General features: G+C 50.7%; 1 protein-coding gene across 2 annotated transcripts in view; it reads right to left on the reverse strand.

The window, feature by feature from the left end:
- IGDCC4 (immunoglobulin superfamily DCC subclass member 4) overlaps positions 1-26,146 on the reverse strand; it is a 135,153-nt gene that overhangs the window by 34,232 nt on the left and 74,775 nt on the right. For both annotated transcript variants that reach the window (XM_078599874.1, XM_078599873.1), the window contains exons 3-4: positions 6,284-6,425; positions 771-904 (exon numbers count right to left, since the gene is read on the reverse strand). In XM_078599874.1, the coding sequence (XP_078456000.1) occupies positions 771-904; positions 6,284-6,425 (276 nt within the window). The remainder of the gene's footprint in view (positions 1-770; positions 905-6,283; positions 6,426-26,146) is intronic.

The following is a 26,146-nucleotide window of genomic DNA, read 5'->3' on the forward strand; positions in this document are numbered from 1 at the left end:
ATATGTTCAGTCTCCTTTGTACTATAAGTAAGGCAATAGACAATGCATTCATTTATCAAATACATATCTGCAAACGGCCACTGTGCACCAAGTAACATCTGTAACAGGTGGTTATAGCCTGCTGCAGAGCTACATTTTGAACATCAGCGGACAATGCAGAAAAATCCCTCATTGTACTGTACTTCTACGCTCCCATAGTATATGTTCTCCACCTTCACCAACTTGCACCGAGCAAGGTGGTGAAATAAGTGAAAATAATAAAATGAATGGGGCACTGAGGTGGCTAGATGTTCACTCCCTTGCCTGGTACACAGGAGATCGTGGTTTTCGATCTCGACCCTAACGCCTGTATGTTTGGAGGTTCCATGTTCTCCCCGTGGTCGCGCGAATTTAGAAACATGCGTTTAGAATATACATTTTTAACATGATAATCACACTTCGTTGAGCTATCAGTGGGCCTTACCTGGTAAAATAAAAATAGTTAATAGGTAAATTCTCAAGTAACCGCCACGACGCGCGGCATAGCATCGGATCGACAAACGGGGGGCCGCAACAGCCGCATGCGATCAAGCTGAGCGGACGTGCCGTGAGAGAGCGCGAAGAAGTGAGAGCGGGTGAGCGCGTGTGATCAAGCCGAGCGGACGTGCCGTGAGAGAGCGCGAACACGTGAGAGCGGGTGAGCACGTGCGATCAAGCCGAGCGGACGTGCCGTGAGAGAGCGCGAAGACGTGAGAGCGGGTGAGCGCGTGTGATCGGAGGGGGCCGTGTACCTGAGTTGACTTCCAGGGCGGCCTCCTGGCTGTAGCGCTTCTTCGCCGAGTTCGAGGCTACGCAGCGGTAGGACCCCTCGTCCGCGAGCTCCACTTTCGCGATCTGCAGCACGCCGTTGGGCAGCGCCGTGAACCTGCGGGGGGCACAGGTGGACGCACGAGCGCTTGATATGTGAGCACCACCAGCAGCAGCAGCAAACAGCGGTGGTAAACAGCAGGGTCCCTCGGCGATCAAGACAAGCGTGATTACGTAGGTGGTGGTTAGTCGCGTCTATCCCCTCAAGCGCACTGCGAGACATTTGCTCATCCAGCCTGCGCAGCTGCATTCGAGGAAATCAAAGGCATGACTCAGTACGATCCTGAGCAGGCAACTTCAAGAAAAACAACATCATCATCATCATCATAATGAGCATCATTGCTAGCATCATCATCGCTGGAACAATTTAATCGCATCATATTCTCTTCTCTAGTGGCTGAGGAGGCTACGGTGTTGCCAACTATATACGAGTTGAATAAAAAAATCTCATTCTCAGCACGCGCAATTCCATGCGCGCGTATCGCGAGATCCATCAATCGATGAATCGATGCGATGTTAAACCTCTGGCGTGGAGCGACGGGGTGCTGAGTCCCGAGTGGGTCCTCGAGCTATCAATGTCAGCTGCACGTGGCGGAAAAGCCGCTACAGTTGGGCACAGGCCAAGGAGAACGGAGCCAAGTGAAGCCGGGCCGAGGGCAGCCCGACTTGGCACGACCGGCGCGCCTGGCGTCTGCTCAAGCCGCCCACCGCCGCTTTATCCTTTCTCTTCCCCCGCTATTAAAGGGCGCTGCTTATTTATTTATTTACTCTCACGCACGCGCGTGCAGGAGCGCGCGGGTTCGCCGAGGCCACGTTACATTTGCAATCTGGATTTTTCGACGCAGCCTCTGCGGCAGCTCCGGCCGCTGCACTCAACAATAGGACGGGGTCCCCCCACCTGGTGTTGGAAAAGGCGAGGTGATTGTATTTTTTTTTTAAAGCGAGCCGAAATTGTAACAACTTCACAGGTGGTGGACAACGAGTTGCAGACAAGGGAGTAAAAGGAATGTGTTGAGTGAGAATTGACGTGGCTATCAACAACAAGGCAACTCCTATGACTAATTGGGAATGGGACGCAAGCGTAGGATTGATCACCCTGTCGCTGGCCGCCTTTGGGGAGGGTGTATAGTGTGAAAGGCCGAAACACCCTGGGAACCAAAGGTTCACTACTGACGATGCGCTCCCCAAATTTCACCAGGCTTACTGTTCATGAACTCTTGGAAGTGCTTGCACAAAGGATAGTAACATCTCATCCTGTGTTCTTGGAATCTGGTAGCAAGGCTGTCCAGGGGATGGATTTCCAGAACCCACGAGCGGCAGCAGAAAAGGAAACACTTCCCATTGAGCACAGTTGGTTGACGGTGTTGAGCGTTTTGCCACGCAATGGCAGATGAAGAAGTTGACGATGATGATGATGATGATCAGGGCTTAATTTCAGCCAGAGGTATCTGGAAAATATTTGCCCGTGGGGTCCATGAGGATGACGCTCCATGAGCATTCAAGCCTCGATGATGATTGGGGATCTTGCCTGGTTGAAATGAAGGAAGCGAATGAGTAAATGAATGAGCGCTTGGTAGGCGTCTCTCGCCGGGGTTGCGTGGGGAGGTGTGGGACGTTGTGGGTTTGAGCGTCGAAAACATCGGCAGATGGCTCCTGTTGTCCCACCTGGCTCTCAACAGGATGGACGCATCGTGTCTTAATTACCGCCCTACTAATGAGAAAATCAGGTGCTCTGCAATAATATGACCATGTGTGTATTGTATACTTTGTGAATAGAGCTGAATAAATGTGTTTAGTTAATAAGTTTATTGTTTGGAATATGTACAAATTATTGCAATGGCATTAATCACTGTGATCCCACAACTGTTGTTTTTACTCCCATGCTGTTGAGTTTGTCACCCCATGGAATGCAATAATAATGAAAGCCTCAGTTAGCCTCAACACTATTTTTTCGCAGGGGTCATGGAATGGGAAGTTTGATCAATTATATTCATGAGAGTTTGGCATGGAAATAGAAACACACGAGGGGATAGCGGTCAAAGCTCTTGAATCCTTCAGTATGCTATTGGACCACCTCGGAGTGCAATGGGTATTTCACATGGTATTTAATGCACAATACATGTGCCTTTTCCCCCAATAATATTCCTATCGTGCTGTCCGCCATCGCGTTATGAGCCTGAAACATTTCCATTTTTGGAACTGCAGCTAAGTAGTGCATCACCCCGTGTCAGAGAACGGCAGTGGGAAGTTAACATGACAGACCTCCTTATCCGCAGTAGAAGCGCACGCCATTCATGGCCTGCAAAGAGTGTCTGTTGCATGTGAAAACTGAAGATGAAAATTTTTTACAGCTAGAAAAAGCAAAATTCTGTGAAAAACCAAATACAATTTTTGGCCAGTCAACAATGATTGGGTGGGACCATCAGCTCCCCATACTTGTTTTAACCACGGATGGCTGAAACTTCAATTTAAACCCAAGGTTTTCAGTAATGTTGGCTCAGTGTTCTAGCCCTTGAAAATGAAACAGTTACATACGCTTGTACACCCAACCACACTAAAAGGGAGGATCCCCTATATAGCCACTAAAGACTGTAGGGACGAGTGCTGTTAATGAGATATTAGCTGTCATGGGGCATGATATGGTGGTGCAGCCAGTACCACGACTGGCTGTCCAGTCTCCCCAGTACTGATGATTTTTTGCTCAACTGCAGGTACTTATTTATGGCTGAGTTAACCGACGGAAAATACCACCGATGTTATCCATGTTTTCGGAAATCGACACACAGGTTATCGGGATCATAGCACATTGCGATATCCGCTGCACTCCCGCTCCCCAACACACACAGACGCGGGCGCGCACAGCAATACCTCAACATGCACAATCCTGGGGGCCCTCTTATGAGTGCAGATTAAATGTTACAGCACCACAGTGACCGGCGGCCAGCGCTCGCATTAAAATGTCAGGGGCAAACGTTTAAAAAAAAGAGAGACAAGAGAGAGAAAAATCCCATCGGAAGCATGGTTCTGTTTGAAATATCTCGGCTGCGCAACTGCGCTTGATGGACGTGGCAACGCGCTAAAGAGATTGGGATTAAGTGGTCACAGCTGCACGTTACTTACGAGAGACACCCAGAGCGAATAATTACCCGCAGTGGCATAATTACACTGGTTATGCACACAAACTAATCACCGCTACCGTTGTTGCTTTGGCCCGAAGCGGGGGGAAGGCAGATGCGGGAGAGGCGATAATATTATTGGGGAGCTCACAGCGTTTAGTGTCCTCGTTTTCACGTGGCCAGGAATAAGAGCGAGAAATGGATCTGCAACGTGGATTCGAGGGTCTCCCGCACGGTGGACACATTTCAACTAAGCGGCGTCACAAAATTAACCCGTTCTCGTTCCGATGACGTACGATGATGTACAAGTACTTCATCTGAAAGGAATCGGAAGAAAAACTAAAATAAAATAACTTTATCGGTACCGAGGCTCCCACAAGGCCATGCGGCAGGGTGTGTGGCAGAGTGTGACGCCAGCTATCGTAGAATGTGGTCGTGTCGCTACGGTTCTCTGCGGTGAGTACAGTGTCTTTTAAAAAAACAGCGCGACGCCTTCCTAAATAAAATTAACAGAATGGGGAAAGGGTTAACGGCATCTCGGAGCTCGGGATGCCGTAAACGCGCGCGTCCGTAATGCCACAATGCTCGCTCGCTCTTGCGTGCCCCTCATGCGCGTGGGTCCAGCCAACAGCCAGGCACGGGCGCTGGGGCCGTTCGCGCCACAAAACGTGCAACGTGGGGGGGCGGTGCCTGGTGTCGTAAATATTTCACGGAGCCGAACGGAAAAGTTAAGAAGTATTTTGAGGGCGTCGGCAGAAAAGCAATCGCGGCAGGAATTTGGCAAGATGACAGTTTAATGAACCTAAGGCTAGAAAGTAATGAGAATCGAAATTGTAGCTTTATCATTCCAAATCTCATCAGCCGGCTGCTGAAAATACTTTTCGATTTTTTAGCACAGAGATTTAGAAATCCTATACATTCCTAAAAGGGTTTACGTTATGTTTATACTACAACTTTTAAAGAGACATAAAATCCTTTAGGTTTTATGGGAAACCCGTGATTTAGGTATATGATACATTAATAAAAAAAGAATTAAACCCACTGTAAATAACAGCAGTGAGAACAGTCCTTGTAAAGCTCTAAAGCTCTTTGCAGGCAGTTGGCTGCTTTGATGATTTTTTTTGACAACTCGCAAGCCCACCAACGTGACTTCGCTGCATTATGGCAAGGCCGTCGCCCAACCCTTGATTTTCAAGGCAGCCTGGCAAGAGCTGGCAATTACCGTCCTCTCCACGCACCTCCGATTAGGGCTCTTTACTGGCTCGTAAAACGTAATGATAATTATCAAGGCACCCACTCGGAGGAGCATTCCGCGCGTGTAAACGCACTCCACAAAAACTACACCTGCGATGCTACCTGCGGTACCGCCTCTCTCCACGCCTCGCGATGGACAGGGGTGCTGGGTGGGGCTCCCACTCTGGGGGGGGGCGGGGGGGGGGGTTCAGGAGCTAAAAGCCCACACGCGCGCCCGATGAAGGCTTGTGCCAGCGGGCACGGCAATAAAATGGCACGCCGCACGTTTAAAGAGCACATTTGCTTGCTTCATTAACTATCGCTTCAATCATAAATATTGGTGCGGAGTGACGTTGTGCGTGGGAGGCTCGGGTGTTTGTGTGTGGGATACCCACTATTTGAAGTTTCCCCCCGCAGGGAGGTCTTGAGTGGATTTGAGATTTAGCCGGTGCGATAAGACGCCGCCGAGATTGAGAGAGCGGAACCCACGGCCCTCGCCGTTTAAAAAGAATCATCCGGCATTACACCGCGACTGTGCGTCAGGGTGCAGCATTTTCACCGTCACAATTGGGAATCACGATTCAACAAACACCCCCTACCACCGCCCCAGGGGATTACTGCGCCACAACACTGAACGAGGGGCCAAGCGTGAGCATAAGCGGCAAGAGCGTACGGCACCTGGGAGCATACGGGGATTCAAATCCAACACTCTCGACGTGCCATTTGGAAACTGTACAACGTAGTGTGGTGGTCAAATTGCATGAATGCGCTACGAACCCGGTGACCCGAGTTTGATTCCCACTCACGGCCAACACCGGTGAAGATTATCTGAACCCGTCCTGGGCCTCCCACTGGGTAGACAAAGGCGGCCGGACGTGGTGCTGCCCATCCACCGCCTCGTGTGCCGTGCAGGCCTTCATAGGTGCTATAGGTGCTACTCGCGAAGAGCACTTGCCACAACAGTCTGTTAAGACTATCGGGGTGGGGCGCTGGGGGTGGGGGGCATCTTTCTCTTCGTGGTTTGTTGGAGCACAGAGGGACGGAGCGGGGGACGGTGATCGTGGTGGGGGGGGGTGAAGAGTTCTCACCGCGAGTCGGGCGGCAGGGCCGTGTGGTCCCTCTCCCACGCGATGACGGGCGGCGGAGAGCCCTCGATGCGGCACTGCAGGCGCGCCACGCTCCCCTCGGGCACCTTCTGCGGCACCGGGTGCTGCGTGAACTTGCTCAGCACTGGAGTCGGCGACCCGGCGGCCCGCACGCAGCACGCACAAAGGGCATCAGAAAAAGCCACACGTACACCAAGCCACGGTCCTCTCTGAAAATATGTAACAGGGTGGACATTCCTCTCGTCCGATTGGTTAGCACGGTCGCAGCTCCGATTAGCACGTTTGGCTACGTACGGTGTGAAAGAAGTTTGACATACGTACATAAGGAACCGAATCCCGTTCATCGACGCAAATGACGCCCTTCATCCGCACGCCACAGCGCAAATAAGAACACAGATCAAAGGCGGCATTGTCTGTAGGGATGCTGCCATGGTGTCGTGTTTGGCGGACTAGGCTCATGATCCAGAGGCCGCCAGTTTACACCTCCCGTCGCACGGCAGTAGACGACAAAATATCTTCAAGCCCGCCGCCTCCGTCCACCCAACAGTATGAATGGCACACAGCTGCTAGTCCGTTGGTAGGTCGCGTGTTGTGGGATAAAGTGTGGGTATTTACGCCTCTTTCAGAATGTCTGGCCAGCCTGAAAACAGAGGCCAAGTACCATACGGAGGGAGGGCTTCTTTAGAGCTCATCATAGTGCATGTCCTTCCACAAGCAGTGGCGAAACAATACAATTGTAGGACCGCACAATTAGCTTTTACGTGTCCTTCATTTATAACAAGGTGAGAGTGAAAGAGACAAAGGTTTACTTTTAAAAGGAGATCTGGGTTTAAACACAATTTACCGATTGGAGTCTGAGGGCACAACTGCTGAACAAGCCCACAGGACAAATCAAATGGCCAGCGGCCCAATCTGACCATGGATCAAACCTCGGCACGGGAAGAGGGATGGTCGGGGGTTCAATTGGGTGTCTAGGGGCTCAGCCCCTTCAACCCCCCCCCCTCCCCACTATAAAATGAGATGCATGACAAACTAAAACAAACCCCTCAATTACATTCATGCCATTTAATGCCACCTACATTCATACTGTCTAACAACATTCATACCGTTTAACTATGAAACTATCAGCGTATTGAAAACCGAGCGAGATGAAATGCCCCCTCAAGATGTAACGCGAATGCAATAGTATTCCGCGTGTGAGGAGCGCCCCTCGTGAGGAATGAAAGCGAGTAAACTTCGTGCTGACTTTTGGGAGGTGACATAATAATTTAGAGGCACACCCTGAGTCACGAGCGCTTGTCCGTGGAGTTAGTAACCGAGTTAACTGTGGTGGTAAAGTGGTAATGTGCACCTTTTAAATTGCACGGCGATACCGCGCTGCGCCATCGTGTGTGCGCCGCCACTTCGGGCCGACGACCGAGATCCAAAGACACGCAGGATAAATAATTTATTCAAAAAAATGTATTTTGTAAAAAAAAAAAAATTCTCCAAATGTATCCCAATTGTGCTATCGGCGTCAGGTGATGAGACGATTAAATCCAATCGGATCTCTCGCAGAGAGCAGTGCAAACCCTTCGCGTTCGAGAACGGCCCACAGAAGTGGTTATCACAGAGCCACCTCTGAGATCCCGTCTCGTGACCTCTCTTCCACACAGTAGAGGGCAGCACTATCTCACCCGCTCTCTATATGAGAGCAATCATTTGTCGCGCGACAGACTGATGTTTTAATTCTCATAGCTGGAACTGAGCTATATTGATTGCAGGGCCAATTTTTTACGTGATGCTTTTTTTGCGTGTGCAGCTTTAGTAACCGGGTTGAAACTATCAACTCACTGCACTTGGGAGCCCGGCTTAATCACACGTGCTTGTCTGGATCTTACCAGCGGTCAGCTCTGAGCCACAGGGCAACCTCACGCGACAGATTGCGGCACGAGATGGCAGACACTTGACGTGGGTCAGCGCTGCTATGCTGATCGGTAATACGGTGCTGGCTGGTAATGCTTAGGGGTTTTTGACCAAGATTCATTGCAGTGTTCTCCCACTGCAGATGAAGCAAATGAACAGGAATGGGTATCACGCAGATCAGCCGCTGGGCCCCATTAAGGAAAATAATAAGAAAAATGTCCGTGAAAATAAAAAGAAAATCCCCTTAAGGCGGGGAAAAAACTGCTCTCTTCTTGCACCCAATTACCCATGAGCGAGAGACGGGAGTGGGGCGTGAAAGAGGCACTGCGTGGTCACTTTTGCTTGACAACGTTTACGCCGTTAAAAATGAAACGTGAAATACAACTTTCGGGGGGGAGGGGAGTACAAAGGAGCGAGGAAAGAAACTGGGGAGACCCGGCTGATGGTCCATCCTTAAATCACCGCTCAACGGGTTACGCTCTCCGCTCGCTCGATCAAAGCAGGCCCACGGTGCTGGCTCAATGCTCAATGCGAGCTGGCGATGACGATCTCCACGTCACAGACGACACTCTTGCTCGGCCGAGCAGCCAGCGGTTGATCACCCCAGATGGACTCGTTTAGTTGTTGTTGTTTTTGAGGAACTGGCGGTTTTGGCCGAATCCAGACGCAACCAAAAACGATTTCCAATAAGTAGATACGCCGCACACTGGTGGCCATCAGCTCGTTTCGAATTCCATGCTTATCAAGGAAAACGATGCCTCGGTCATGCCAACGTTGCAGAAACATAACTCCGCTCAATCCAAATAAGCCCATTAATCCCTACACCTTGGAAAAACAAAGGCGCAGGAGAAAAAATACTTTTCCTAAAACTTCTTTTTTTAAATCAGAGGTACGAAAATACCCATGGGGGGCTGAAGGCTTTTTAGAATACTTTGGCTCAACAGCGGGGAGTGAGGGAGGCTGAGGGAGGCTGAGCGAGTCGGAGGAGGTGAAGGAAGGGCAAGAGTTGGGTGGTGGTGGTGGGGGGGAATGGTTTTAAAAATAAAGTCAATAAAATGTGATGACGGACGGGCCGCCCAAGTCTTTCCAACAAAAATAAAGTCCCTCTAAGCATTCCAGCCATTTCGAACACCGAGCGAGCCGTCAAACAATGAGGGCCTCTGAACATTCAGGCGCCGACCGCCCACGATTGCAGCCAGCAGCGTGTTTCCACTCCGCGTGGTGGGGACGTGAAACGCAGCGTGGCACACACACGGCTCAAGGCAGCTGCAGACGAAAGCCAATTAAGGCTGAGAACTCATTATGCAAACCCGATCGTATCTCTCGCTCTCTTCGCTCCAGTCACACTGCGCAACAGCCCACGGTGGAAACCTCGACAGCAGCGCAACTTTCAACCTTCCTCGCTACACCCAGTACCAGACCCCCCTCCTGCCGTCTGGAACGCGGCCATCGCCGTCATCGTTCCACTGCTGCTGCGTTCGCGGCAGCGGTGGCGGCGTTTCAATCCGCAACGACTTTCAAGAGACACCGTGAGGAGGTCCCGTCTCTGTCGCCCGGTTTTCCAGCGACGCTGAGCTTGGCTCCGCGTCTCCGAGTCTCGGTCGCCTATGTCAGTAAAATAATTGGCCGCGTTAACACATTCCTCCTGCGGAGGGAGCTGGTAGGAACGTTGGGTTGCTCGGTCAATGGCCAGGGTCAACGGCGGCGTGGTGTATTCCGCAAATATGCCCGACTGTGAGGGCGGGCACAAGCCGGCGTGAGTAGGTTAAACGTTGAGTTTTATAAGGGCACCACGGGGTGACCAGCCCCTCCCCACCCAGCCCCACCCCACCCAGCCCCACCCCACCCAGCCCCACCCCTCCCACCCCCCACCCAGCCCCAGCCTCCCCACCCAGCCCCACCCTCCCCACCCAGCCCCTCCCTGCACGACGGACGGACACAATAATCCCCTGTGGGCTGGTGGAACCAGGAGGTTCCTACCAGTATAAATTGCATTAATATGACGTTGATTAATTATAACGAGCGTGTCGAGTGATGTTTTGATTTTGATCACGTGGTCATCGGAAGCGAATCTCACGTCTCACCCTTGCCAAGTATCAATCAACAGAACCCTTGTCTTACTCATGTAACCAAGGCGAGAGGACATCCAATGCGGAGATGGAGCGACGAGATTAGCGCGTGCGTAGGAGGGAGCTACACGGATTGTTGAATCGTAACGGCCACGAGAGATGGCTGGTGATGATGACAGTGAATCAGGGGCAGTACTACATCGATCCTTGGTCATCATCAGTGTTCGATACAAAATAAAATGATTTACATCCCTTTGGCAATCCACTGCTTGAAGGAGGCCTCCCCCATACTGTCAGTCATGGCAGTTGTTTGACCATACTTCACCACTCTGGGCGGTGCTTTTGGTGAAAGGGGATTGGACGGCGGGTGGGGGGGGCATGAACAACGAATCAGATCTCGCTGCCCGTGGCGGGGGGAATCAAAACTCCGGCTGTCGGGTGTTGAGCGCGGTGCGCGAACAACTGCACCACGGCGACTTTTTTTAATTCATATTATTACACTCTTTTTTTTATTTAACTCACTCTGTTGTTGTTGATGTTGTTGTCGTATCCTCAAATCTTGTAACTCAATTTTAACCCACTTCCCAATGTGACATCGACTGCAAACTTGCTATACTTATGTAATACTGATGACAATACGATATTCTATCATAAAAAATATTTTAAAACATTCTTTTTTATACGTTATGTTTCGGCTTGGGTCTAATTGTCCACGGTAAACTGACGTTGGCTGTAAATCACCACGGCCCCTTATGTTATGGCAAGCTCCGGTGGCAACTTCCTGGAGTCGTGGAGTTCTTCAATTACTCGTAACGGTACATTTCATTAAAGCGTGTTTAAAAAAAAGTCTTTTTAAATATTACTTAATTTCTCCGCTGCCAAATGAAATAAAATGAGTCACGCACGACACCGCGCGCCCTGCCCCGACAGCGCACAAATCAACGCGACCACGACAGTGGTTTGCTAAACAGCAATACTGGAATTAAGGTCAACATTTGTGTATCGGGGCCATGGTCAATTAGGCTACTAAGCTGTGCGGGGCAGGCAACCTTCAGCCGATTCCACCCCCCACCTCCCCTCCCCTTCCATGGCCACTGCCTCTCCACCACGGCCAAACTCCGCTCTCCCCGTGCACTTTTCCTGGAAATGTAAAATCGACAGAGGTGGAGAGGATGGGGGGGAGTGCTGCGACAGCGAGGGAGGGAGGAAGGGAGAGAGTGTTGTAGGGGAGTCCGAGCCATGGCTGCTAAACAATTGTCCTTGGAAACAGAAGCAGGCAGAGAAGCAATGCGCTCTTCGCCTGCATTAGCAAAGCGCACCTGGCGATTCTTAACTCGGCTAAACGCACTCTCGGTGTTTGTTGTGGCGTGTGCGCGGCTGTTTTTTCTCTCTAAATAATTTTATCGCCGCAAGTTAATGATTTCGCAAATCGCCACTGACCTTGGTCATCTCTTTGCTACTGTACGGCATGGTCCGTGGAGCAACGGTGGCAACGAATGGCAAGCAAGCAAGCACACACACACACGGGCAAACACAGAGCCAGATATCTCAGCGTTAAAGCCAGACAAAGACTGCTGGTGGGCAAGTGCTGTTAGGGGCCGTCCATAAAAGACGTCACGCACCTAGGGCGGGGGGGGGGTCAGACATTTGTGACGATGTGTGACGAGAGGGGGGGGGTGTTTGAGAAATGTGACGTCACATCAAAATGCGCAACTTTAAATAAATATAGACAACACGTTCTACTTAATTAAATAGACTTTTAAATAAATGTTTTCTCCTACAACATCAGAGTGCAGCGCCACATTAAATAGGCACTACAATGACAATAGTTTAAAGCGATTTGAAACATGTTTGATTTTTTTTTGGGGGGGGGGGGCAGAACTTTGTGACGTCATATTTGAGGGGGGGGGGTCTGACTTTTTGTGACGCCATGTGACGAGGGGGGGTCAAAAATCGTCCAAAATCGCGTGACGTCATGCTTCAAATCGCTTTAAACTATTGTCATTTAGTGCGTATTTAATGTGGCGCTGCACTCTGATGTTGTAGGATAAAACATTTACTAAAAAGTCAATTTAATTAAGTAGAACGTGTTGTCTATATTTATTTAAAGTTGTGCATTTTGATGTTCCGTCACATTTCTTAAACCCCCCCCCCTCGTCACACATCGTCACAAATGTCTGACCCCCCCCCCCTAGTTGCGTGACGTCATTTATGGACGGCCCCTATCGCTTGGACTCAATGTACTCGCCACTTCAATGCCATTCTTTTTATGCGAGAACGTGAACACTGACTGCAGTGCCATTAAGTGGGAGAAAAATGAACTCGCCCTAATCTGCAGGCCCATGTCCACCGTTAGATAAAGACATTCCTACACCATATCGATGATGGGGCGTTGTTTGAACATACTTCACCACGCCGGTCAACGCACGCTGATGAAGACTGCGACCCAGAACCCGTTCAGACATCACTCTCCACTCGTGTTAGCCAAATAAACTTGAAACCAGTTTCAAGTTTATTGTGTTTATTACTCAAGAGACGCGAACTCAAGAGACCAGGATGGAGTCGCGTTTCGCAAGAGTGACCCGGCGTCACCAAAATGCCAAAAACAAAAACAAAATAAGCACCAAGCAATGAAGCAAGTCGAAAAACAAATATGCACAAAACAGACCCCCCTAGACAGAGTCTCTCTCTCGTCGGGACTCACCCATCATCCTTTCGTTATCGTTCAAATAAGCACAGTACAGTACTACATTGTGGGGGAGTAACACGTGGTTTGTCATTATTTTATTTTGGTGATTTCGAAAAGTTTTTTGGTTTGGCCATGTTTGTTTGTTGTAGTACGGAGTAAGACCGATGGCCTTAATCTAAGTTTTCTTGTGGTTGTTGTTGTTTGACTTGCATCCCACTGGGATTTTTGCACACAGCGTTAGTGTACGGTGCTTTTTTTGCAATATTTTGCTGTCTTTTCTTGGATTTTCTGTTTGCACATAGTCACATAGTCCCTTTAAGATGTTTTCTTGTTCGTGTTTTTGTTTTTTGTTTGTTGCGGTTGCACCCGATTCAAGAGCCGAATGGCTCACAGGGCTACACCTAATAAATGAACTTGAAATAAATAAATGAACTTGAACCGACGCACAATTTCAGCCCTCGACGCACAAAAGTCTCTGGCCAGCAGCTGCCTGTCGGGCGCCCATTTCCACTCACTTGCTCACGGGAGATAAGGCGTTTTTATTACAATAACTAATCTGTGCCACAAGCGGCTGATGGCTATCGCTCCCCGGCTGTGGTGGTGGCTGCGGGCTTCGCCGCACCGAGGCCCCCACGTATCGAGCACGGCGGCTGCAGCTGCAGCAGCAGAAGCAGCAGCAGCGCCTTTCAAACCCAACGCTGCAGCTGCCAGGCGTCAGAACTCAACGTGTTTTATTATTTCCCTTCTACGTGACTTTACCGAAAGAAACAAGATTAATAATAATAATGATGATGCTCATTTCAATTCAATCCACTGCCAGACGAGGGCCTTCACATGCCGTGTTTGTTTACGGGGGGTGTTCTTTGACCATACTTCACCGCACTCGTCAGTGTGGGTTGGTGGGATGAGAGAGGAGGGGGGGAAGGTGGAGGGAGCTGATCGCTGGGTTTCGTGCTCATGGCGCAGTGCAGCGAACGCTCTTCGAGAGGAGATGGGCGAAAAACGTAGCGGCACGACAGAATTTTTACTTTCGTCGTGTCTGCTCCGGGTACCTCCGCGTTTTTCTCCTCCGCATTTAGAAACGAGCGTTTAAGAGTATTTGGTTGCTTTAAATGTCCACGTGACTAGCCACTTCGTTGAGCTATCATTTGTGGCCAGGTCGCTTCTGAAAAACATCTCCATAGCTCTGTGGGCCTTACCTGGTAAGATACAAAAATAGATTTAGTTTTATACTTTCGCAATGCCCGTGACTCATTCTCCACGAATGTGTCTTATCATTGTCACGTTTCAGAAGCTAATCAGGCTTCAGTCTGATTAATAATATCGATGGGAGAATGTCGGGGCAAACACCGGGTGTTATAAGCTTAGGCTACGAGGTGACCTGCAGGTCGCAGTCTTAACAATGGATTCTCGAATCAAACTGTGTGGAGATTTGATTGTTACCACGTCATGCGAGTTGTGGGTTTTCTCCATGGTCTCCAGTTTACTCCCACATGAAGCAAACTTCATGGAATTGGCCAAACTTTCCAATGCACGAGTTTTTTTTTGGGGGGGGGGGGACTCTAGATTGAAGCTTTATTGTATAAAGGAAGGACACGATTATTGTAATATTTGAGTACTTTAAAATAAACCAAAAAATTATGAAATATTATAATTGAATGTTATTGAAACAGGGCGCATGTGACCAATTGGCTATATGTAGCTCTCCGATGTGTTTCTGGGGGGTTGTACCACGTGCTGTTCGGCATGACGTCTGACGTTTCGCTCCATCAGGAGCTTATCGGAGTAGCTCACGTCCACCCAAGATGAAATAAAGTTGCCGGCTGCCGCTGGCACTTGACATAGGCCGGCCGAAGCAGAGAAAACCATCGCCGAGAAAAACCGCACGGTGCAACCGGAAAAAACATCACAGAGATGTACAGGACAAATCGCGTAAACTTACACCGGGAGCTGTAAGCCACCGACTGCATTTCCACGTGATTTCACCTGGCACAGATGGAGGTCTCATGCGATGTATTAGCAGCTTCGCGCTAAATGGCGCGCAGGGTGAATTTTGTGCCATTATTCTCCGCCGGCAGAAGTCTGTGTGGCAATTGAGATGAGCGACGGTCGTAGTTGAAAGCGACGGGCTGCTAGCGTGCCTTAGGGAGGCCACTCTCGTGGTCACAAAACAAATGCAAAATAAATGGATATCCACAGTCCTTGCAGGGGACCCACCCGGCACAGACGCTGCACACACTCTCACACAAAGGAAAAGATCTCCGCCCCCCACCTCGTGTAGCCTGAACAGACTGTTGAGGCAAATGCTGTTAGCGAGCACCTATGAGGGCCGGCATGGCACACGAGGGGGTGGGTGGCCAGCAACCACGCACGACCGCCTTTGTCTCCCTAGTGGTGATGTTTACACACCGCACCAGGTACTCGTTTGAGGTTGAGTCGACTTAGGTGAGGCCCTGGACTTGTTCAGACAACCGTCACTGGTGTTGGTTGCCGTGAGCAGTAATCGAGCGCCGCATCGCGGATTTCGTAGCGCGCTAACCCGCGACACTACCACTCCCAACTCTCTCTCTCACACACAAACAAACATACTCGTACACACAAAGATCACCTGCAGAGCCGCATAGGCTGCTAGGGCATGTGCTGCTCGCGAGCACCGATTAAACTTTGCCACAGTGTATGAGCGGGTGGCGTGTCCAGCAACGTTGTCTTCTAAATGCCTACGACCACATCTTGGAAGCTAAGCCGAGTTGAGTCTGGAAAATGCTCGCCTGGGCTACCCCCATGCATTCAAAATACAGCTGTTATAGGTCGCAGTGGGGCCAAGTGTGTGCGGCAAAGGGTAGTGCTGCAAGATCCATCGTATTATTCCATGCTCTAACATCCACTTGCTCCGTGACCTTACTAAACTCGCACGGGTCAGCACGGCAAAGTACGGTCATATCACCTCCACAGACAAACCTGCACGGTGCGTGGAGGCGGCCCTCGTCAGGCCAGTTAGTGGGTTGGCAGAACAGGGCCGCGCGTGTGTCTGAATTATTCCAAACGATCTCTGCACGCGAATGCCCTCTCGCATTGTACCACGGCGCTGAAACGCGTCCGAAGCGATGAACGCCGTGGTCGCGTTGTGGTTGCGTGTGGGAGGGCGAGCGAGAGGGTGTGAGGGCTTTCATTGCGTATTTTCTCTTTTAATCGGTTGGCGAACTTGGCAGTCGGCCCAGCAAGGAAATCCCGGAACCGGCTGACCGAGGCCCCCTCAACACGCCACACTCGCAACGTGCGAGCGTGCAAACACTCACACGCGCAACGCATACTTATCGGACTTGTTTGCAAGTATCAAAATGATGGCACAAAGGGTAAAAGCCTAGTCTTCTTTTCTCAACACACACGTACGTGCACACCCACACGTGTACGCACATGCGTGGTACGTGCGTGCGCACACACACACACACACATGCGTCGACGTATACACGTGCACACACACAGATGCTTCCACAAGGATACACTCACGTATGCTAAAGACACATATTCCTCGCACAGCCATGCAGACCGTTGCGGCAAGTGCTATTAGTGATCATCTACGAAGGACGAAACAGCAGTGCGAGAGGGGGTGGTGTTATTAGTACCACGCATGGCCGAAATTGCCTCGCCAGTACTGATAACTTCGACAACCAGGTTAGGCAAGGGGAGGCCCAAGATAATTTCCACTTTCCTCTGATGTTAGCTTTGGCTAGGAATCAACTTCAGGCTCGCCGGGTTCGTAGCGCAGTGCGTGAATCACCGCGCCACTGAATTCACCACCACGTCGGCCACAGAGACACAACGCCAATTATTTACCCAGGACAGCCTCGCCGAGCCTCGATAATCTCTTTTTTTAGATGGGTCCCATTTTGGCCTTTTTGGCGCAGCGCGCTTACTAACCACCACGCTTGCCGCTCCGCCCCACGCTCCGACAAACAAAGACACACACACATATACGCGCACACAGGCGCGAGCACGCGTGTTCACATGTGCGCGTGCCAACCCAACTTGAATCAACACAGTGTCAGGGAAAAAAAACATCCACCTCGCACGTCTGCGAAGCGCAGGACCAATTCACACATGCCTGCCCTTGGTAGGAAGCCAGTGTGTCTTGGAGCATTGCCAGCGTTTCCAGGACTCGGAACACTTGGGCGCATGTGCACACCCAGCAGCGTGTTTCACACATACACACACACACGCAGAGTTGCCATTGGGCTCTGTGGATGTGGTATACAGAAGCTCATTAAGGCTGGGAGCTCATTATTCAAATCCAATAAATAAAGGGCGCCCCCCCCCACCCCCCCGTTCAGGAATGTACGGAATGTTATCTTGCAAAAGTGAGCAGCAGATCAAAAAGTCGGTTAAATTGCAACGCATCCACGCGTGGATTCCAACGCTCGACTTTTATAGCAACATTTGCTTTTATTGGCGAGCTTCATATTCCAGCGATTTTCTAGACCGAATGCTGTTTATTCGATACATTAAAAAAAGGGCTTGGAAAAATATCAGGATGAAGAGTGATTTACACGTATTTCCAAAGAATGAATCCGACTCGTGACCAGGATGCAACTGCATGTGCCCCCTACATTGTGTCAAATAAATGCATTTAGGAGACAGTGAACAGGTTTAATCTTTCCAACTCGCGGCAGTTATAAGACACTCCATACTGCAAATCTGTTTTGAAAAAACAGATCATTTGCTAAAATTGTACAAATAACTTTGGACTCGATAAATGTATCCGTCTATTTTTTTACAGACACCAAAACTGTCGCTTTGATATTCTTGGTTCTTTCGGTCACGTAGATAGAAAATAAAATAACATTTAAAATAAATTAAAATGAAAGAAAAAAATTCCACGACATTTCGATCGCAACACAAGCGGTCTTTTCTCTCTGCCTGATGAAGACCGCTTGTGTTGCGATCGAAACGTCGTGGGTTTTTTTTTTGCTTTCATTTAAATTTAATCTAAATTTAACTTAATTTTTATTTTCTAACCACGTGACTTTACCAAAAGAACCAATCATCTGAATTCCTGCAGTCACGAAAGTTTTAAGTCAAAATGTAGCTTTGATGACAAATTTTTGCTGGTTGCTGGACTCAAATGCAGCCTCAAATTTTCGAACCTCGTCTTCAAACTTCTGTGCTCCTCACCCTGTGGGTGAGTAGTTGGGCCAGTAGGTGAATGTAAATGTTGGTGAGCGGATGAGCGAGCGGGGTGAACGATCGAGCGGGCAATTGGTTGAGCGAGCTGGTGCTTGAGCGAGCAAATCATTGAGTGGGCTGGCAGGTGAATGGGAACTCGAGTGGGCTGGACTGCTTTACGAGGGGGTTGGAGAGAGGTCCTGTCAGAGCCCCAACCCTCCACATGCACGGGCGAACGAGTGAGCGAGTGAGCGAGCGAGCGGGCATGCGAGTGAACGAACGAGCTGGCGAGAGAGCGAGCGAGCGAGAGAGCGAACGGGCGATCTGGCGAGTGATCGGCCACCATCACTGTCACCGAGAACAAGGCCCTGGCGTCCGGCAGAGCGGTGTTTATGCCCGGCGCGCCAGCTGAACCAAGGCCAGGCCCCGAGAGGGGCCCCAAGGGCCGGTGCTTTCCGCCGCCCCCCTTGAACAGTGGCCCCCACGCCCGGGCGGCACGTTCTCATCGTTTTGACTTTCGCCAAGAGAGCGAGAGAGCGAGAACGCACTAACACAGCCCGCAACTGCCTCCCCTGGCGTATTCATTACATTTTCAGGCGGCGGTACTTGAGAATGCTTGTCGTGAAACACTGCCCAGTAGTGCTTCCTTTTTTGTGTGTGCGTGTGTGTTGGTCTGTGTGTGTTGGTGTGTGTGCGTGTGCGTGTGAGTTGGAAGGGGGGAAAAAACGAGACGGAGGAATTTGGCAGCGGCAGGCAGGAGTAGCGCGAGTGCCGCCAACGCCGAGAGAGAGAGAAAGAGGCGAACGGAGACGCGCACCGCGTGTGCCGTCCCAATGCGCAGTTTAACAGCTGGCCAAAAGACAGCGCAGTGAAGTTGGCTCATTAAAATAAAATAAACACCTGCGGAAAAAGCCTCCAAAAGACTTTTCAGTGGGGTAAAAAAAACGAAGATCAGAGCGGTGTGGAATTCACGAACGCGATGTGAGCCTGTAACAGACTGTTGGGGCAAGTGCTGTTAGCGAGCGCCTATGAAGATCGGCACGGCACACGATGGGCTGGGTGGCCGACACCACGCCCGGCCGCCTTTGTCTCCCCAGTGGCGATGTTTACACACTGCAACATATACTCATTTGAGGCTGAGTCGACCTAGGGGAGGCTCAGTACCAGTTCAGTGTTGACCGTGAGAGAGAATCGAACTCGGGTGGCCGGGTTTGTAGCGCAGTGCGCTAACCACGTACACACACACAAGGGCCTGACGCTGCTCCCCATTCATTAAGTCGGTTGCGTTGAAACCACTCCACCAGAGATGTACGCGGTCATTATTTAACCTTGTGACCAGCGCTTCTACGTTAAGAGACGCACAGCCAAAGCCTCTTTGGCTGAGCATCACTCACACGTCACGGGCTAACGGGGAGACGCGAGTGTGGCTGTCCCGTCTCCATCACCCCCTCGCGAGCAGGCGGGCATGGGGCACCTTAGCGCGCATCGTTCCCGCGGAACACGTAAAGGAGGGCCGTTTCTAATGACACGATGCTCGCAAATTGTCACTTTCTCTAAGCCGTTTAGCCGCTTATGGATGTATGTACTGGAGTGGTGTGCGCGCGAGTCGAGCAGGATTAGGCAGCAAAGGTGTTCACGTGGACGTTTATAATGTATCAAGCGCAATAACTGCAAAGTACTAAAACTATGTTTATTTGTTTATATAAAAAACATACGGCTATCAGGTGTTGTAAAGCTAAACCAGCAGTGCCTTTCAGAGTAAAACACACTCGGTTGGGTAAGGATTGTGGTTTCGCTCGCTCCGTGTAAAAAAAAAACGCACTTTGTTTTTCAGTTGTTTTTAGCCTCTCCTTCTCTCCTTTTCTTCCCCAAAAAAGGTTCCATCCTCCCCTCTTGTGCTTCTCTTTGAAAAATAAGACGACCTCTTGACCTTTCTCCCACAAAGCATACGCCGGCCCTCCATTCCACAGGCACACACAACGCGTGCACACACATCGCCCGACTCGGGATACCCACACTCCGCTGCCCTCCCTGACCTAGCGCCTCCTGTTACCGAACCCTTGCCTCGCAATGCCTCATGCCAATTTAATACGATTGGGTGACGGGGTGGAGGTGGGCAGGCGGTGAATAGGGGACAGAGGGCGGAGGGGTACGGGGGGGACAGGGGCAGTTTTTTGGGGGAGACAGGGAAACAATGGACGTCCTATTGGGCGCTTGTTTCTAAACTTTGCTGAAACGTTGCCCCACAAACCCAATTGAACTCTTGGTGAATGAAATCTGTCAATGCTGGGTAGGCCCTGGCGGCTTGCGCTGTGCAGCGCTCCGATGGCGTTTTCAGTTTGGGACCGCGTGCCGTTGGTCACGACGCTTCTTCTCGCGTGCTGGGAGCTTCTTCGGGAACAAAAATAAATCAGCGCATGGTTCAGGAAGAGCTTCGCGCTAACCGGCGGGACATCGTGCCGAACAACACGCAGTGCAAACCGGAGAGAAACACACGGCTAAGTTTCACGCAACCGCGAACCGACACGGAATTACCTAACGGCGGATTAGACGAGTCGGCGCAAGCAACGTGGTTGCTCGTGTCGATACGCTTCACGCGTAGGGGCAAGAACACGACAATGGAAGCCTGAGCCGGTAAACGAGACTCAGAAATCGATGCGCATTGCTCTCATTCCCGAAGCCTGTTCTGCAACATTGTAGAGAGGATCATGTCTTATATATATATAAATAATATACCTGAATCCATCGCTCCGCACAAACAAAATCAGTCCATCCGCCTACTGCCTTCGGCAGCATCGAATAATTGACCTTCAGGCAGTGTTTGATCAGCAGTGAGGTCTGCCATCAGTTTTGATCTGCTGGGCCTCATCAGCAGCCTCGGACCTGGAGAACACATGCTATTACTGCTGTATTGCCATGTGTCATTGGCAAGGGTCATCCTATTAAGCTATGGGGCCCTTCAGCACAAAACGGCAATAACTGTATTAAAAACATTCTAAGCGCTGTCGCGGACAATAAACAGACAGAAAAGGTTCAATCCATCAGCCCGTTGGCCCATAATATGGAGTATATTGAGTGCTCCTGCCAATAACATCTGGCAACACAACAACATTTGTTTAACAGGCCCAAACCTGCTGATGAGCCCAGAAACTGTTAAACTTATTTTGTTTGTGTGCTGCTTAAACAAACACTCCCGTAAAACATTTGTATGGAATGCCAGTAGACCGATGGACTGAATTATTTTTTGATGTGTTTTTATGGAAAGATAAACTTTTGCCTGTTCATTCGCCTATTAAAGGAATTTGCCAAACATCCAAATGCAGCACCCTCCTGAAAAAGTTTAGAGACTCAAGGGGGATGTCGAACTTAGTGACGACGTTCAATAACTGCGCACATTTTAATGCTTCACCCTTTCCCGTTCCGATGACGGAGGTGTACATCATAAAAACGAAACTGGAAAAAAAACGATTTAGCGGTACCGAGGCTCACACAAGGCTATGCGGGAGGGCGTGTGGCACAGTTTGACGCCAGCTTTCATTGAGTGCGGCCATGTCGCTGCAGTTCTCTGCGTTGAGTAGAATGTCTTTAAAAACAATGGCGCTACACCTCTCTAAGTTAAATTCACTTTGAGCCGCTTGCGCATTCCGAGATTCGGAGGTGAACGGGACCCACCCTGCGACTTGCAGACATCTCGGAACGGGGAAGGGTTAAGCGGGGATTGGTCTGGCATGGTTAAGCAGCTGGGCGTTTCAAATCGCTTTAAAGGGCCACCTACATCCACCCACGGCTGTGGCATTTATGGGTTCAAGTAGCTCTGGAAGGAATTTCTTTGAATTTGGGCGAATATTGGGTCACTTTTGTGTATTTTTCTTTCTCTAAGAAGAGAGGCCTAAGAAAAATACTATCCAGATGGAAGAGATCTGCACCTGAGCTATGAATAACCAACCGTTAGAGGGAGAGAGAGACAGAGAGGTGGGGGGGAAGTGGAAAAACACAACCTCGACTTTTGTCTGGAGAAGAGAGTCTGGAAAACATGCACGAGCGCATGGCGCAATGAAAAATACGACATTTTAAGAAAAGATTAAATGAATGTACTTGACCAATCTTTGTCTGGCATGTCCAGAGAACTGTCCAGAGAGAAAAATTAACGCTTTCGCGTGAAACAAAAGTTAGATCGCTCAGCGGTCTCAAAGCAAACAACTTCTGCGCATTCTGTGCACGTGATCCTCTGCCCCCCCATGAGACTCAGCCAAGCAATCCCAACTACGATCCTCCAACCCTGCTGCCCGCAACTCCTGCGACGTGACCCCCCCCACCCCACGTGTGTTCACTGAGGGATTCTGAGGCGAGCGCGTTGGCCCCTGGGCAGTCCCCTGGGAGGAGGGGTGAGCCCCTGGGGCGAGCGGGTGAGCTCCTGGGCAGCCTGACGGTAAGCGGCGCTACGCCGGAGAGAAGGACCGACCGACCGTGCGGCTCAACGCCGAGGGTCTCAGCCTTACCTCATGGCCAACCCCCAGCGAGGCCGGGGCACAAAGCTGAGACGCGGGGGCGGGGGTGGAGGTCGGGCGGTCGGGTGGGAGGAGGGGAACTACGCTGGGGACGGGAGATGGATGGAGAAGGGGAAGGAGACAGAGGATGGCACGGGGTGGGGGCGATGGTGAAGTTTGGGGGCCGAATGTGGGGCGTGGGTTCATAATGGGTCCCAGCTGTGAGAGAAGGGCAGCGCCGGGGCGGGGAGCCGGGTGACTCCTCTTTTCCAGGCGAACTGAGACGACCTGCCGGACCCTGGTCCCGTAAATCGCATTCAGATGTCTGCAGCCACTGGCCACCATCTACCCGCCATCGTTAACTGCCGCCATTAACCGCCGCCCGGCAATCGACCACGGAATTCAAGACCGCGGGAGCAGCGGCAATGGCAGCAACAACAAGAGCCGCACCAGCGACTTGCACGTCCAAGTCAATCGGATCGCGAAAACCAGGACGGAGCGGTCGCAGCTCCGAGTGAGACTCCAGAGATGGAGGTGATTACTCCGATGTGCGCACACGTTCTCCCCACTCCACAGCAAGGCGCTAAACTTATGGAGGTGGCGGCCGGGCCCTGCCCTGGCTCATGTGGACTCCGCGTCACTCTGAAATGCAGGAGGCTCCCGGCGATCTGCTCTCCATCTGCGAGCGGGCAGCTCCAAAACGAATAATTTTGTCTTTCTTTCTCCTCTTTTTTTCTTTTCATCATGAGCTCACATATGCAATCATTTGTGTATTCTTTCTCTAAAGAAGAATGTGCAATTTGTCCACTTCAAATATAGATTTCTCCCCCACCACGTACCACTTAACAAAGGGCTAGCCCACTTAGTTGCACAATGGTTGCAGGACATATGTAGCTTGGCGTGTAAAACGTTCACTGACCCCTTAAATGTTTTTCGTCCAAAATCGCACCGAGTGAAATCACTTTACGGGCTTCGAGGGCCTTCCTAAGTTCGCTCCGTGGTTTTTGTGTGTTTTTTTTTGAAAAACAAAAGCAAAGTAAAAAAAAGGCCTGGAGCCCCCCCCTTCCACCCCCCCCCTGACCCGCCAGCCCCTCTCCCGATGGGTACCCTCCTCTTCGCACGCCCACGCTCCCGAAACCCTTCCATCTCCTCACGGGTGTTCCCTGCCCCCCACTCCACCCCCCACACCAAAAAAAGTTTTTTGTCCCAAGTTCCTCTCAATCACCCGGCTCCCTTTCTCCTGTGGCACCGCTTTTTTTGCGTCTTCATCAGGGAGCTTTCAGAATCGCTTTCAAATGCTAATTCCGTGCCGTGGAGAAGCAGAGATTGACCACTCTTCTCACAAAGAACTCAAAAAGGGAAGGTGGGCGGAGGCGGAGGCAGGGGGGCTGTGGCGGGTGGAGAGCGACCCTGCCCTTTGCCAACCATCGCCACCGCCTCCACCGTCAACGCATTTCGCGCTGCAGAGTAAAAGCAGACAGCTCTGAAAAGCTGGATTACAAACCAAAGACAATTCCCGCACTCTCTCCAAACACGGCGCTTATTTATATTTTGCACGCAAATGTTTTTATCATTATTCTTTTTTTTATATACAGATGGTCTGGAACCACACAGTTGTTTCAACGATCGGCAACAGAACACAGAACCCCCCCCCCTTCCCTTGGCTCGATTTCATGGGAGCGGTTTTTAATTTTAGCGCACGCGGAGCCAAATATACGATGCAAGCAGCGGCGTGCGCATTACGCGCTTCTGCAGCCTCGCCTTGGCTCGCCGAGCGTGGGCAGGAGGCAGAAGCCGCTTGATTTCTTACCGAGGCCACGCGGCTCGGGGATTTTGGCTTCAGAGGCAAACGGTTGAGCGGAAACTTTAGCGACACTGCTCGTAGCAGGACTGCAAAACCGTGCGACATGGCTACTCCCAGCTCGGAGAGCTTTCAAACTTAATTATTCTTTTTTAAAGTATAAAGTAAACTATTTTCTATTTCAGCATGTAAGGCCCACTGAGCTTCATCGCTCTTTTTTCAGAAGCGACATGGCTATACAATGGTGCATCAATTATTACGCTCGCAATATAGCACTGTATCGCCTGTATAGGGATCAATTTATTTACGATTTGTATACGTCGTATGTACTGGGTTCTTGTGGTCCCTGCAGCAACTGGAGACTACATCCACTAAAATGGGGGAAATGTATCCAATCCTAAATAGAATTTTACACTAAATCTTGACAATTCAAAGGGGGGGGGAGTATAAATATGAGAAGCCTATTACCTACACAGCACCCTTAATATCAACATTTACCACCATTCTTTCATCGTCGCCGGGTCAACAAACTGGAACTCCCTAGCGAGCTGCATTGTGGGTGCACTCTGGCCGCACGGACTGCAAATCCAGCTCAAGAAGACCCAGCACCACCACCGTCTCAGTGCAACAGCCAGAGGTCGCAAACGGGGTTTGATTCCTTACCCGTACCCGGCCGCACCAGGGTCGCAAACGGGTACCCGTACCCGTACCCGGCCATACCCATACCCTACCCGATACCCGGCCGGGTACGGGTAAGGTACGAGTACCCGATTGCGACCTCTGTGATCAAGCCATGTTGCAGGCGTGGGTGGGTTTATTCTAGGAACTTGAATTGTGAGAAGAGACAAGACGTTGGGAAATGAGTGACAAACGGTTTCTCACCAGTGACTCGCGGCCTACCCGTACCCGTACCCGTACCCGGCCGCACCAGGGTCGCAAACGGGTACCCGTACCCGTACCCGGCCGGGTACGGGTAGCCGGGTATCGGGTAGGGTACGGGTATCGGGTACCCGATTGCGACCTCTGGCAACAGCATAGTAAGCATGCGATATTGGGCAAACTTTGGCACGTGGTCGGAACCATTGGCCCAAAGTTGGCCCAACGATCCAAGCTGACTGGGTAGGGACGGAGAATAAATGCTGGTCCACCATCGATGCCCACGTCCTAAAAAATAAACAACACCAATATATAGTCGTTCATACAAATTATATGAACTGTAGAGTATTACTTACAGGTCTGAGAGCCAACCTCTCAAACCGATAACCGGCATGTTACAGCAGCTCCGGTCTTGATGTTTGGGGTGTAAAAGGAACTGGACACCAAGGTGACTCAAAGTGATGAAGAGACCCAGCGTAGGCAGGTGTCTCTCCACAACCTCTACAGAACCACGCTTCCCCCCCCCCCGCAACCGCACGCGCGATCCAAGCGCCAGATTGAAAACGCATTTCTTTAGAACTGCTTTTGTGTTTAGTTTGTTTTCCTTCCCCCCGCACCTCCGATTAGCACGGTTGGCTACGTACGGTGCGAAAGAAGTTCAACATACACACATACATACCATCCAAATGGATTTAAAAAATATCATCTACCGAGCATCGCCTCTTTCCTTTCAGAACGCATTAATACTCCCAGCTCACCCACCTGACCAAACAAATGCTGCGACAACTTGGGCTGTTGAAGCAGTGACGTTGAATCGGAGGGGAGGCGGGGGTGGGTTTCCAGCCATATCTAACCAAG

The sequence above is a fragment of the Lampetra planeri genome, chromosome 13 (assembly GCF_965212315.1).
Source record: "Lampetra planeri chromosome 13, kcLamPlan1.2.h2, whole genome shotgun sequence".
Taxonomy (NCBI): domain Eukaryota; kingdom Metazoa; phylum Chordata; class Hyperoartia; order Petromyzontiformes; family Petromyzontidae; genus Lampetra; species Lampetra planeri.